Source organism: Hyla sarda, chromosome 4, assembly GCF_029499605.1.
Source record: "Hyla sarda isolate aHylSar1 chromosome 4, aHylSar1.hap1, whole genome shotgun sequence".
Taxonomy (NCBI): Eukaryota; Metazoa; Chordata; class Amphibia; order Anura; family Hylidae; genus Hyla; species Hyla sarda.
Window position 1 is genome coordinate 125580984 of NC_079192.1, and position 15576 is coordinate 125596559.

Genomic DNA, 15576 nt, shown 5'->3' on the forward strand with positions numbered 1-15576 from the left:
ATTGCAGGAGCAGAACACATGCGTTGCAGGAGCGGGCTGTAATGGTCAGAAATTCATCTGAAGGAAGATTAAGAAAACAGCCCCCCACAGGGCTCTAATGCGCAGCACACTCTTCATGTGGTGGATTTTGCTGTGGATTCACCACAGTGGACCTACAGTGCGGACCTACCCTTAAGGTTAAAAGAAATCTTAAGAACTGCTAAGGAAAGAAGGGCCAGTCACTAGATACAAGTATACCCCATATATAAAAAAACAAACATGATAACATATGATTTCACACAATATGCTGTGTAGATCTGCTGACTATATTTTGGGAAAATTAATAGAAAATAATAGATAAGAGAAGCAGTATATGGCAGGTTTAAAAACACCCACACACACATGCATGTATATTTATATATATACACATACATATACTTTTCTTAGATCCAAGCCTGTGATAGCAGCATTAGTATACAAATAGGAATGAACATTGCACACAATACCAAATAATTAAACCTCCTTTATCTTTACAAGAACACATATAAGCTTATACGATCATACAAATAACCACTAAACTGTGACAGAATTACTAATCCCCAGGCAGGGAGTGCTCCTTAAAATAATTGTAATTGGTAAAGGGGGTGAAATAAGTATTGAACTTGTCACCATTTTTCTAACTACCGTAAATATATTTCCATGAAAATTTAACCAGTTGTTGATAACACCCAAGTAATCCATACATACAAAGGAAATAAAATTTTCTTAAGAAGTACATTAGAAAGCTTAATGTTTTTCCAAGATGTATTACATATAAAAGGTTTTTGTATCTGACAGGGCCCATTTAATTTCTGAGCTTATTTGTTTTGGTTTCTTTGTATGTATGGATTACCTGAGTGGTTACCAACATCTGGTAAAATTTCATGTCGATAGCACCTTTGGAAATATATTTACTGAGGAAAATGATGATGTGTTCAATACTTATTTTAGCCACTGTATATGAATGAAGCCATACTGAAGACCCAGACATGCATGATACCGATGGCCACCAGGCTGAGTGGATGAATTAGTCTGTGACCTATTTACCCAGACTATAAACAATTAGATAAATCAGCTACTGCTGGTGGCAAATCTCTGTTCTGTCCTTGATGTCTGGAGCCAGCAGTGTGACCTGTGCTCTCGTTGATCTAAGTGCAGGATGACAATTACCAGAAGCTGGGTACTTTGTAGTGTAGATATTGTGATGGTGTTGGCAGGATATGTTTTGTCCTCCACAAACCCCACAGATATCTGTCTTCTCATCTGACCCGAGTATGAAATCACAGCCGACTTTCTGGGAAGACAAAGATATAACAAAATTGCATCCTTAAAATAACCTTAGTAGAAGAGCATTTTAAACAGCAAATAATAAAAACTCACTTTTACATGTTTTTGGCAGTCAAAGATGGACATTTATATATGGGTTTAGTCAGGTTTTCTTTACTATAATTGTCGCAACTGCGACTACGTGTGTTTTTGTGCGACAATTTGAATGAAGAACAAGAAAAGCAAGAAAATTCAAACTTGCTTACGTAGTAAATTTTTCAAAATGGATTTGCTTTAGTCGGGTATTTATCAACTGCGACAGTTGCAACTGCGCAAAAAAAAGGTCGCAACAAGGTTAAAAATTGACTACATTTACTCCAGCTCAAACATGGAGCAGAAAAAGCTACTACCAAAGTAAGAAAGGAAAAATTGCTTACGTGAAAGAAAATTATCAACAGGCTGAAAGCAGCTGATAAATAAGTCACACATAAGCAAAAAAACAGTAAGGAAAAAATTACTTAAAAAAACAATACATAAGCAAACATTGATAAATGTCCCTCAAAGTGATTTGACTAACTTACACTGATACACATTGGGATGTGTGGGATAGAAAGCTTATATCTTTGCTAAACCAAATAAATTACAGATGAAGTCTCCTAGTTTTCGCTGCCTGCTAGAAGAAATCATGTCCCTTTTATTGTGCATCAGGTACAAAATATGTATTCCACAATAAAACAATGTATGCATATGCCACAGTGACCATATAAAGTCATGTATGCCGCAACTTATCTCTCCTATCATCCTGGTATTACATTTTTAAAATTTCTTCTCATATTGTGTTTCTACCATTAAAAACTAATAATGAATGTCAATTTTTTTCATAATAAATATATATAAAAATATATCTAACCCTTGTACTGTATGTAAACACAAAGGATATGAAGCTATTGTCAACAGACCATTATAGTCTATATAGTACAAATCTGTAGGAGTGGGAAATGCAGCCTACTCACAAAAACATATACAACTTTTCACATGGTCTTACCAGGCACTGGCCATTGATACAGATGCCATTATATTCTGTGTGGCAGGATGTTCCATCCAAAACTCTCCCAAAGTTGTAGTAAAAATTTTGTCCTTGTGCCAAGCAACTTAGTTCACAGTCTCCTTGTCCTTATTAGGAAATAGAAAACCGCTGAAAAGTTATTCTAAAATTTTATGCATGGAAAAAATGCACAGCAGGAAATAAAGAAAATACATAATATGCAGAAATCTGTATTGTTTGAGAACTGTATGAAATCAGAAACCATTGATACTGTCTTCTAATTGGGAAACGGTCTTATTGGTGACATATGTTGGGTAGACCCTCTGTCGTTAAGCCATTATAATGCTGCCAGTACCGTACATTATACTTGATTTTCTATATGCTCCATTATAAGAATTCCTCATATATGTACAGTGAGTGTCTTAAACCAGGGCTAACATGACCTAATGTTGGCCATAGTAATCATCAAGCAAGCACTTTTCCAACAAGATACATGTGGTCTTAAAATCCCGACCACATACTGTTTTATCACAATATGTTTAAAGCTAAATACCTTCAGAATAAATAAGCAAGCATACCTGACTGGAAAGGTATCCATTTATAATAATTCCCCATTAAAGGCTTATTGTTGTAAGCAGAGCACTGAAATTGTCTGAAATCTGTCACTCCAGATGGACAGTCCTAAGTAGAAAGAAAAACATTACTTATGGCAAGATCTTAATAGGTGTACATTGAATAAAATAAGCTGGAATGTAATCTGTAATGGACAAACCTTCATGTTACACACTTGATACTGTCTAGTGTCTCCAGGGCAATGTGGACCTGCAGAATCTCTGTTATGAAACCACAACAGAGAAAGATAAGAAATGAAAACCACATTATTACAGAACTACATCTCTTTTAGATGACAGACACAAGAATTCTTCTGCAGGGAATGTGGGAAGAGAGAAGATTAAAAGAGACATAACAAAGATCCCCAACCAAAATACTGCATTCAGTGATAGAAATAGGATATACCTTGGATTTATAAGTAGTGTATATGCGATTTTTATTGACATCATAACAATACATTAGTATTTTTGTACAATAGATTAGTACGAAAAAAAATTGAACAATAGCAATAAAACATATATGCTTATACACACAGAAAAAATGATGTCTGTTTTACAAAAATAAGAATAGGACAACCTCTAATAATGGGCAGGAGTACAGAGGGATACAAATGTATAAAAAGCCTACAAACCCCAAGGGGGAAGACCAATCCCAGGGCTCAGGGAAGAAGAAGTAATACTACTACCTGCTTCAAAATACCTCACACCCTTAAAACTCAAAACCAGAATAAGGAGATCCTACCACATCAAGGAGGCAGAAAGAAACAGAAAAAGCTGTGTAAAAGGAAATAAGAAGAAATGAGAGAAAAGAGAGAGAAAAAAAGAGAGGGGAGGGGGAATAAGAGGGATAGAGGGGAGGATCTAGTGGGAATCTCAACTACAACCCCTAAACAGATAAAGTGAGGTGAAGAAAAGAGCTGAAGTGATAAAATGTCTCAACATCTAGGAAACACAAAAATTCCCAGTAGCATCAGATCCTGCACATACAGAATGCATAAAGAACAAACAGAGAAATCAACAAATAAGAGATAAGAGTCCATGCCAAGTAAACCAAATCCGATCAAACTTGTCAGACCGTTCATGCTCCTCAGTGACTATGTCTTTCAACCTCCCTATTTCCCTATTCAGTAATTACTAGGGACGCCAACTGGACAGGGAACTATAGAATGTGTGCATGCCGGATGGTATATAAGCACATATGTGCAGCGATATTCTATCTAGCATCTCTTATTATGAAACATGCGGAGGTGTGGAGAAACTCAGTACGTATGGACCAGTAGGCTATTGATCACGTGACATATCCTGGTCATGTTAGAATTCACTGTACATTGGTGACATAGCCTTCCTTTTAATGCGCGTTTCCAAACTAAATATTGGAGACGAGCTATGGATTATTACTTACCTTAGGGTAAATCCAGATGTTGGGTGGCAATAAGCATATATCATCTATGAATAATACGTACTATTTGGTTAGCTCCCGATCACGTGATTCATCTGTATCACGTGACCACGCTATGCGCTGCAACTATAGCATTGCGTGTCCCGGGGCGTCACTAGGCAACCTATTTAGGTATTGTCCAGGACGAGGCAACTCTGGTGTCACGTGACCTGCTTGTAATCTAGGTCACGTGATCACGTCAGGGCGTTACCAGGCAACCTTTAGGATGCTGTCCGGAACGAGTAAGCCCTGGGATCACGTGGCTTGCGCGTCATGCAGGTCACGTGATCACTCCCGGAAATGAGGGATAGAACGAGGCAGCCCTGCAGTCTCGGGACCTGCACATCACCTGGGTCATGTGATCACACCCGGGCAACCTATCGGACGCTGTCCAGAACGAGGCAGCCCTGTGATCACATGGCCTGCACGTCATGCAGGTCATGTGAGCACTCCCGGAAATGAAGGATGGGATACCGTCTTCTGGGAGCGCATGTCACTGGCGTCATACGTCAGTCCTCATACACAGGTGGGTTAATCTAGCAGGTAATGCCATCCAATAGAATCATTTTAGAACGTGTAACAAGTAACATGGCCACCAGCAGCTACCATCACTGTGGCTCCACCATCGGCCATCAAGATTCCATCTAGGATTTTCATACAGCCCCCAAATCGTCCCCTGATGAACGGGGGGGGGGGGGGGGGGGGGGAATGGGGCGTGAGACGCGTTGGGACATTTCCTGTCAGCCTTCACAATTTTGTTAAGTATAGGTTTTTTCTATACATATATCTTACTTGTTCATAGACTATTTGTGGCTGTGTTGGTTTTTACCGCTGTACTGTAGTCATTTTTGACGTGACCAATTGCATGTTTATAGTACAGTACACATAGGTTTTGTATTCTCTTGGAAATAATGGTAGTGCTCTCCCCACATCTGGGTCACTACACCTTTTAGAGTACATATTTACAGCCAGAGCATGTATTGGGAGATACTTGTATAAGTTATCTAGCCTGCTTGAGTTATATCTGGTATTTCACTGTGTAGCTAGGACTTCTCCTTCCTAACCATTTAGCTAATTAGGGCTCCCCAGTGAGATAGTTAGCCTCTTTCCTATATTGTCTTATATCAGGGCATATAGGTGCAAGTGCAGACTAGGTTCCAGAGCGGGGCCGCCCTTATCAGGGCGTCAACTCCGCCAAGGGTTAGGCCTAGCGGTTAGGGGATACTAGTGAGAGTGGCAGGTAGTGGCCAATCATAACTACCGGGCCTGTCCAAGTCCCCTAGGACCTCCCCTTTGGTTACCCTTACCTATACCCCCAACTTTAGTGAGGACGAGTATATTGAACCTATATTATATCAACGGCTGACTAGGTTCATACTAATTATCGTATGTTTTTATCTTGGTGGTGTGATGTGGACCCCCAATGGTGTCCTTATAGTCATTTCACACAATTTTTCTTTTTTCTTTTGTTGATGGTTTTTTTGAGCAGGTTTTTCTGCCATTTTATACGAAATTTAATAAAGGTTAAGTCTTAGTGTTTTTTCGGTGACCCCTTATTCTACACACTAATAGTAATACTCTTTCGGTGATTTTTTTTTTTTTTTTTTAATAGGATACTAGGGAAGAGAAACACATAACAATTAAAGATCCAATGACTTCAGCATACTGTTGGTTATAAGAAGTCAGAAAATTTGTTTTAAAGGAGTACTGTGGTGCAGGGACACTTATCCCCTATGCAAAAAGATGGAGGATAAGTGTTTTATTGGGGGGGGGGGGGGGGGGCTGGCTCTCCCCAGGAAGGCAGCTTGTTGATCCCTGCACGAAGTGGTGGCCGACACACCAAATGTTCTGTACCATACTGTATTTGTATGGGAGAGCCAGAGATACCCGAATGCTGTATCTTCGGCTCTTCCACAGAGGTACATGGAGGGGGTGTGTCAGCCTCTGCATTGTGCATGCTGTGCAGGAGATAGCAGGGGGTCCTAGCGGAAGGGTCCCACGCAATCAGACCCTTATCCCCATCATTTGGATAGGAAATAAAATATACGGCCCCACAGTACTCCTTTAACAGTACACGATTACAGAGCACATTGTGAATGAAGATTTATCAAGCTGTCTTATAGTAAGATTCTCATTGTTGCCCACAGCAACTAACCTGAGGTCATGTTTTACCAGAGCAATATAAGACATTAAAGTTGAGCTGTGATAGGTAACAAAGAGAATCTTCCTATAAGAAAGCTTCATAAATCTTCCCCCATGACTACAACAAATAATAAAGATGTTTTTACAAACATTTCTAAAAAACTATGAAGATAAATGTAAAAAAAATCTGTCACACTGAAAATGCAGTCCTATCTGCAGGCAGCATATTATAGAACGAGAGGAGCTGGGGAGTGGTCAAGTGGGTGGTCCTACTCAGTGATTGACAGTTTTCAATGTATAATTGCACACACAAGGATAGCTGTCCAATCACTGAGTAGGACTGCCCACTTGACTATATAACCCAGAATAAGGAGGGAATTCAATCAATAAGTTACAAGTTCAACAGAAAAAAATTCTCACAAAATATTGACATATATTAATCTTCCTGGAGCTTAGGCAAGTGCTCTCTATCACCCAAAGTGCAAGAAAAAGTGCAAACGTGTCACACTAACAAAACATGCACAAAGGATGCGGTCTATCGCTAAGCCCTTCTCCAACAGGAGAGAGGCCCCCCAACAAACCTACCCTTCACCTCAGGGCCAAAAGGCACCTGCAAGGATTCAGGTTCGATGCCCCTTTTCGCCGAAGCTACTAAGGGGCAGAAAATGCCCCTGGCTTCAACCTAGGCGTTAACCAAGGCACCAGCCCAGGAGCCGTATACTGATGGCATCTTGACCGAAGCCAAGATGCCCAGGGGTTGCAGGGAGGTGAGGAACCTAATGGCCACACACACCTTCCCTAGACCGCCAGGAGGGACACCCAAAAGGGCTACCGCATCCTGACAATCCTGGGTACAAAAACAGACACATATAAGTGGCACAGTGACAAACAAAAAATTATAAATAAGTGGACGAGTGCAGATATACTGCCCGGTCATCCGGCCGGATATATAAAAATTTCCCTGATCCTATCCAGAAGGCCGGGATACCAAGGGTGAGTGCCAAAGGTGAAGCGTAATGGTGCAGTGCTTTCACTCAGTGAGTTATAACACCCAGTGAGTTTCTGCACCTCAGGGTCACCACTCCCCGAGGCACAGAAGTACCTCGGCTCTACACCCCCCAATCTCATGGCGAGACCCAGAGGAAACAGGTCACATCAGGACAGCCGTCAAGCTGATTCCTCAGAACCAGTCCTGGAACGCCCCGGTACACCTGCCTCCTCCATGCAGCACCCATCCCCACCAGCCCCACACCGGCGAGACTTCTCCACCAGTATGAAACTGATAAGAACAGATACTACACTTGATCTTAGCCAAAAGGCCGAGAAGCAAGACTGCACTGCATTCTCAAAATTACAGTTTTGTCTGCAACAACATATGACCCCCACCGAAATAGTTATAGGTGTGTAGAGTCCATTATAATCATAGCTATGTTGCTGATCATACTGGAATTTTTTTTTTTTTTTTTATAACTCATATCTCCTACGCAATATGCAAAAGCCAAGTGTCTTCTGGGCATTCCTGAAACCGGGAAGTGTCCTGAATCTGGCTTTAAACCCCCTAACCCCTCCTTTCTGCTGTTGAGTACCCCTTACAATCTGCATACCAGTAGGGGCAGATTTGTATAAATTGGTTCCACATACAGTAACCCATGGCATCTTTCTCCATCTATATACCTTTTAATACATTGTCGTGTACGCACTGCAGCTCCCCCTCCACATGTCCGAGAACATGGAGACCAGCTCTGCCAGGAATTCCACTCATTGCTGGACCTCAAAGGTGGACTATGCTCAGGGCCAAACCAGTTGACAAATCCTCTTTCTACTGGTGTCCTTTGAACCTAATAAAAAAATAAGCAAATCTATTTAGTTATATATATATATATACATACGATTAAATTCTGGATACTGGAAACAAACAACCCAAACATGATCTTTATTATTGGTTCCTGCCCAACGGAGCTTCCCTACAATTTGTGACAGTGTTAGGGAGCATATCCCAGCACCCTTATCAAAAAACTTATGTTTACACTGACTGTGCTGTGAATTTTAGCTTGGGTTGTCTGCTCCACAACACATAGTCTGAAAACACAATCCTCCAGAAAGACAGGGCCCGGATGTATCACAAGTGAAAAAACATGCTTCTTTTATTTCCAAAGCTTGTAAAACATGGATCTGCTGAATGAAAGACAATAGAAGCATGCCAAAACAGAGACTCCCACATTCTCAATGAGTGGTATAAAAAACACAGCCAAATACCCTAGTAACTGAAGCGTCAGAAACCTAAATCTAAGAAGAAAGTTCTCAACCAAAATACCCAAAAGCAAACAGATAATGTGACGGCCCCAAATATTTAACTGTCCATCATGATTCCATATGATTCCATATCTCCAGATATCTCTAGAATGTAATCTGCATTATGACTCCACATCATGATTTTACAACGCCGCCATTACTGTTACTACTATTTTAACTTGTTAGTGTTTTATAGTAAAATGACCCATCTGTTTATAGTAAATTCTCATCTGTTCATGAAATATAAAAAAAAAAAAAACATTAGCTACTATAGTGTGAGTAGTTCTCCTCTTCTGTCAAATTTTTAAAGCAAATGTATCACCTTCATAATTTTTCTTCCTGATTAGAGACAGTTCTTTTTTCTGATTTTATTTTATTTTCTGACTGTACACTATTATGGGGATAGCCATCTTGCCTGAGCTATTTTTTTTAGCAGTATTTAAAGATATGTTTTACACCACATGGACATAGACACAATGGCTTGGAGCAGCCCATATTCATTTATATGGGAGAGTTTTCTAGGCATGATCTGTGACCTGTGCAGAGGTCAGTGAGCAGGAAGGAGGGAGGCTGAGCCCTGAATATGAAAGGCCTGATCCTATGTTATCTATACACTGGTGTTACCCTTTACTGTAATAATCGTAAGGAGACTGCTGATTAGTCTTTTCTACCGAACAGGATATACAGTCATGGCTGTAAATGTTGGCACCCCTGACATTTTTCTAGAAAATTAAGTATTTCTCACAGAGAAGGATTACAGTAACACATGTTTTGCTATACACATATTTATTCCCTTTGTGTGTATTGGAACTAAACCAAAAAAGGGAGGAAAAAAAAAACAAATTGGACATAATGTCACCAAACTCCAAAAATGGTCTGGAAAAAATGATTGGCACCCTTTCAAAATTGTGGAAAAATAAGATTGTTTCAAGCATGTGGTGCTCCTTTAAACTCACCTGGGGCAAGTAACAGGTGTGGGCAACATAAAAATCACACCTGGAATCAGATAAAAAGGAGAGAAGTTCACTTAGTTTTTGCATTATGTGTCTGTGTGTGCCAAACTAAGCACAGACAACAGAAAGAGGAGAAAAGAATTGTCTGAGGACTTGAGAACCAAAATTGTGGAAAAATATCAACAATCTCAAGGTTATAAGTCCATGTCCAGAGATCTAGATTTGCCTTTGCCCACAGTGCGCAACATTATCAAGAAGTTTGCAACTCATGGCACTGTAGCTAATCTCCTGGGCATGGACGGAAGAGAAAAATTAGGTGTCAACGCACAACAGTCCGGATGGTGGATAAGCAGCATGAAACTCTATGGCAGGAGACCCAGGAGGACCCCACTGCTGACACAGACATAAAAAAACAAGACTACATTTTGCCAAAATGAACTTGAGTAAGCCAAAATCCTTCTGGGAAAACGTCTTGTGGACAGATGAGACCAAGATAGAGCTTTTTAGTAAAGCACATCATTCTACTGTTTACCGAAAACGGAATGAGGCCTACAAAGAAAAGAAGACAGTACCTGTAATGTCCGTTTATTTGTTTTTATATTTTTCTGTTTTTAGGTGTGTATTCACACACTAGGTTGTTCAGAGCAGTTTATTATTTTACCTGGATAGGAGAGAGTTTTTTGAATAATTGTTTATTTTAAAGAAGTTTTTATCTTTTTACAACAAATACGAAATAGTACAAAATACAAAGAAAATAAAGAATTAACACTTTCAGCTGCAGCATATAGCACTATGATGATGGTAAGGATGCATCATCTCCAGATAACAGTACAACTTGATGACAATTTTGCATTAGATATAAAATTCATTATGAAGAGTATCAACATATAATATGCTGGGGAGGTGGTCATCTCAAAGACATCCATTCAGTCATAGATGTCCATAGGGTAAATGATGTCAAACATCTGCAGATAAGCTAGTTAATGCGCTGAATGAATGAAAACTCAGGTGTGGTTATTTAGCCAGAGTTCTCTTGCATATTGGTGCTGGTTATTGAGTGCAATACTACAATGTTTGTTTGTGCTATATTCTGACTTTGTCTGCTTGAGCATTTACCTTGTATTTATCTTGTCATTTTATCTGGGTTTTTAGCCATGGTTATATAGCATGCTCCTTGTATTTTAGTCTGTGTTACATTAGTCGGTTTTAGGGTTATGTTTGTTCGTTCTAATCTGTCTGTGCTCACACTGTGTCTGAGTCTTGCTTGTTACCTGTGCTCTGTATGTTATATTCCTGTTCTGGAGTCTATTCAGACTCATCCGGTTCTAGTCTAGTGTTTCATGTATTATATTTCCGTTTCCTACTGGGTCAGCATTTTGTCCACACGGGGGAGTGTGTCCGCTGGCCAGTAGCCTATTTGGCTTTATTCTTAATGGCTACTCCTATAGTGGAGTGGGGAGTCCAGTTTGTATGTTCTGTGTCCCAGTGTGAACAGTGTCCTATATTTATATCCTGTTTGGTTGATCTGATCTTTGTCCTTTGTACTTGTACCTGTTTGTGAACAGTGTTCTATGTTACCTGTTTAGTGTTTTGGCTCTCAGTTCTTCTGTTTATCCCCTTCATTTACTGGATTCTGCTGTATACTCATAACACGCCTAGTCTTGTTCATTTTATCATGTCTGCCATTTATCTGATATCCAGTTCATGAACTGTTTGTTAATTCACTATATTCTCCTCTGTTTGGGAGTTTATATTTTGCCCTGTTAGTATTTGTATTCTGTCTGGTATATCTGGTTGTCTAGTAGTTTTCGGTATCTGGCCTGTGACCAACTATGTATATTTGTATATTATGTGTTTTTAAGCCACTGCACTTTAGCACAGGAAGGGACCGGCGCCCAGTTGTCGATCCATAGTTTAGGATGGATGGGCAATTAGACAGGGAGAATCTTTTCAGGGTCAGTTAGGGCTCATTCTCCCTGTCCCCCAGTTGATCATGACAGTACCAACAGTGAAATATGATGGAGGTTCAATGATGTTTTGGGGCTGTTTTGCTGCCTCCAGCACTGGGTGCCTTGAATGTGTGCAAGGCATCGTGAAATCTGAGGGTTACCAACGCATTTTGGGTCATACTGTACAGCCCAGTGTCAGAAAGCTGGGTTTGCATCCAAGATCTTGGGACTTCCAGCAGGACAATGCCCCAAACATGTCAAAAATCAATGGATGCATCAAATGGATGGCAACAAAGCACTGGAGAATTCTGAAGTGGGCAGTAATTGTCACGATGCCGGCTGGCAGGTAGTGGATCCTCTGTGCCAGAGAGGGATTGGCGTGGACCGTGCTAGTGGACCGGTTCTAAGCCACTACTGGTTTTCACCAGAGCCCGCCGCAAAGCGGGATGGTCTTGCTGCGGCGGTAGTGACCAGGTCGTATCCACTAGCAACGGCTCACCTCTCTGGCTGCTGAAGATAGGCGCGGTACAAGGGAGTAGGCAGAAGCAAGGTCGGACGTAGCAGAAGGTCGGGGCAGGCAGCAAGGATCGTAGTCAGGGGCAACGGCAGAAGGTCTGGAAACACAGGCAAGGAACACACAAGGAACGCTTTCACTGGCACTAAGGCAACAAGATCCGGCAAGGGAGTGCAAGGGAAGTGAGGTAATATAGGGAAGTGCACAGGTGATTACCCTAATTGGAACCACTGCGCCAATCAGCGGCGCAGTGGCCCTTTAAATCGCAGAGACCCGGCGCGCGCGCGCCCTAGGGAGCGGGGCCGCGCGCGCCGGGACAGAACAGACGGGGAGCGAGTCAGGTAGGGGAGCCGGGGTGCGCATCGCGAGCGGGCGCTACCCGCATCGCGAATCGCATCCCGGCTGGCAGCGGGATCGCAGCGCCCCGGGTCAGAGGACGTGACCGGAGCGCTGCAGCGGAGAGAGAGAAGCGAGCGCTCCGGGGAGGAGCGGGGACCCGGAGCGCTCGGCGTAACAGTACCCCCCCCCTTGGGTCTCCCCCTCTTCTTGGAGCCTGAGAACCTGAGGAGCAGACTTTTGTCAAGGATGTTGTCCTCAGGTTCCCAGGATCTCTCTTCAGGACCACAACCCTCCCAGTCTACTAAAAAAAAATTTTTCCCTCTGACCTTTTTGGCAGCCAAAATTTCCTTGACCGAGAAGACGTCCGAGGAGCCGGAAACAGGAGTGGGAGGAACAGATTTGGGAGAAAAACGGTTGAGGATGAGTGGTTTGAGAAGAGAGACGTGAAAGGCATTAGGGATACGAAGAGAAGGAGGAAGAAGAAGTTTATAAGAGACAGGATTAATTTGACACAAAATTTTGAAAGGACCAAGATAGCGTGGTCCCAACTTGTAGCTAGGGACACGGAAGCGGACATATTTAGCGGAGAGCCATACCTTGTCTCCAGGGGAAAAAACGGGGGGAGCTCTTCTTTTCTTATCCGCGAACCTCTTCATGCGTGAAGAAGCCTGTAAGAGAGAATTTTGGGTCTCTCTCCATATAATGGAAAGGTCACGAGAAATTTCATCCACAGCGGGCAGACCAGAGGGCAAGGGGGTAGGGAGGGGGGGAAGAGGGTGACGGCCGTACACCACGAAAAATGGGGATTTGGAGGAAGATTCAGAGACCCTGAAGTTATACGAGAATTCGGCCCATGGAAGGAGATCTGCCCAGTCATCCTGGCGGGAGGAAACAAAATGTCGCAAATAATCACCCAAGATCTGGTTAATTCTTTCTACTTGTCCATTGGACTGGGGATGATATGCAGAGGAAAAATTTAATTTAATCTTGAGTTGTTTACAGAGAGCCCTCCAGAATTTAGACACGAATTGGACCCCTCTATCCGAGACAATCTGCGTAGGCAACCCGTGAAGACGAAAAATGTGTACAAAAAATTGTTTAGCCAACTGAGGCGCAGAAGGAAGACCAGGAAGAGGGATGAAATGTGCCATTTTGGAGAATCGATCAACGACCACCCAAATAACAGTGTTGCCACGGGAAGGGGGTAAATCAGTAATAAAATCCATACCAATCAGAGACCAAGGCTGTTCGGGGACAGGCAGAGGATGAAGAAAACCAGCGGGCTTCTGGCGAGGAGTCTTATCCCGGGCACAGATAGTGCAGGCTCGCACAAAGTCCCCAACATCCGTCTCCAGAGTCGGCCACCAATAGAAGCGGGAGATGAGTTGCACAGATTTCTTGATGCCCGCATGACCTGCGAGATGGGAGGAGTGACCCCATTTGAGGATTCCGAGGCGTTGGCGTGGAGAAACAAAGGTCTTTCCTGGAGGAGTCTGCCTGATGGAGGCAGGAGAAGTGGAGATCAGGCAGTCAGGTGGAATGATGTGTTGCGGAGGGAGATCAACTTCTGAGGCATCCGAGGAACGAGAGAGAGCATCGGCCCTAATGTTCTTATCGGCAGGACGAAAGTGAATCTCAAAATTAAATCGGGCAAAGAACAGAGACCACCGGGCCTGGCGAGGATTCAGCCGTTGGGCAGACTGGAGGTAGGAGAGGTTCTTGTGGTCGGTGTAGATAATAACAGGAAATCTTGATCCCTCCAGCAGATGCCTCCATTCCTCAAGTGCTAATTTAATGGCTAGAAGCTCTCGATCCCCGATGGAGTAGTTCCTCTCCGCTGGAGAGAAGGTCCTAGAGAAAAAACCACAAGTGACAGCATGCCCGGAAGAATTTTTTTGTAGAAGAACAGCTCCAGCTCCCACTGAGGAGGCATCAACCTCCAATAGGAAGGGTTTGGAAGGGTCAGGTCTGGAGAGCACGGGAGCCGAAGAAAAGGCAGACTTGAGTCGTTTAAAGGAGTCTTCTGCTTGAGGAGGCCAGGACTTGGGATCAGCATTTTTTTTGGTTAAAGCCACGATAGGAGCCACAATGGTAGAAAAATGTGGAATAAATTGCCTGTAATAATTGGCGAACCCCAAAAAGCGTTGGATAGCACGGAGTCCGGAGGGGCGTGGCCAATCTAAGACGGCAGAGAGTTTGTCTGGATCCATCTGTAGTCCCTGGCCAGAGACCAAATATCCTAGAAAAGGAAGAGATTGGCATTCAAACAGACATTTCTCAATTTTGGCATAGAGTTGGTTGTCACGAAGTCTCTGAAGAACCATACGGACATGCTGGCGGTGTTCTTCTAGATTGGCAGAAAAAATTAGGATATCGTCCAGATATACAACAACACAGGAGTATAACAGATCACGAAAAATTTCATTGACAAAGTCTTGGAAGACGGCAGGGGCATTGCACAGTCCAAAGGGCATGACCAGATACTCAAAGTGTCCATCTCTGGTGTTAAATGCCGTTTTCCACTCGTCCCCCTCTCTGATGCGGATGAGGTTATAGGCGCCTCTTAAGTCCAATTTAGTGAAGATGTGGGCACCTTGGAGGCGATCAAAGAGTTCAGAGATGAGGGGTAAGGGGTAGCGGTTCTTAACCGTGATTTTATTAAGACCGCGGTAGTCAATGCAAGGACGTAGGGAGCCATCTTTTTTGGACACAAAGAAAAATCCGGCTCCGGCAGGAGAGGAGGATTTACGGATAAAGCCCTTTTTTAGATTCTCCTGGACGTATTCGGACATGGCAAGAGTCTCTGGGGCAGAGAGAGGATAAATTCTGCCCCGGGGTGGAGTAGTACCCGGGAGGAGGTCGATAGGGCAATCATAAGGCCTGTGAGGAGGTAGAGTCTCAGCTTGTTTTTTGCAGAAAACATCCGCGAAGTCCATATAGGCCTTAGGGAGACCGGTTACTGGAGGAACCACAGAGTTACGGCAAGGGTTACTGGGAACCGGTTTTAGA

The 15576-nt window shown here is 42.7% G+C and overlaps 1 protein-coding gene and 1 pseudogene across 5 annotated transcripts in view; both read right to left on the reverse strand.

Moving 5' to 3' along the window:
* The window catches only part of LOC130368423 (ADAMTS-like protein 5), a 91501-nt gene that overhangs the window by 41053 nt on the left and 34872 nt on the right, over positions 1-15576 (reverse strand). For 3 of the 5 annotated variants that reach the window (XM_056572059.1, XM_056572057.1, XM_056572056.1), the window contains exons 3-7: positions 8195-8358; positions 3102-3162; positions 2908-3010; positions 2330-2457; positions 1189-1312 (exon numbers count right to left, since the gene is read on the reverse strand). In XM_056572059.1, coding sequence (XP_056428034.1) covers positions 1189-1312; positions 2330-2457; positions 2908-3010; positions 3102-3162; positions 8195-8358 — 580 coding nt within the window. The remainder of the gene's footprint in view (positions 1-1188; positions 1313-2329; positions 2458-2907; positions 3011-3101; positions 3163-8194; positions 8359-15576) is intronic. The other 2 variants (XM_056572061.1, XM_056572060.1) reach the window with 1 other exon arrangement.
* Positions 7743-7851, reverse strand: LOC130267805 (U2 spliceosomal RNA; annotated as a pseudogene).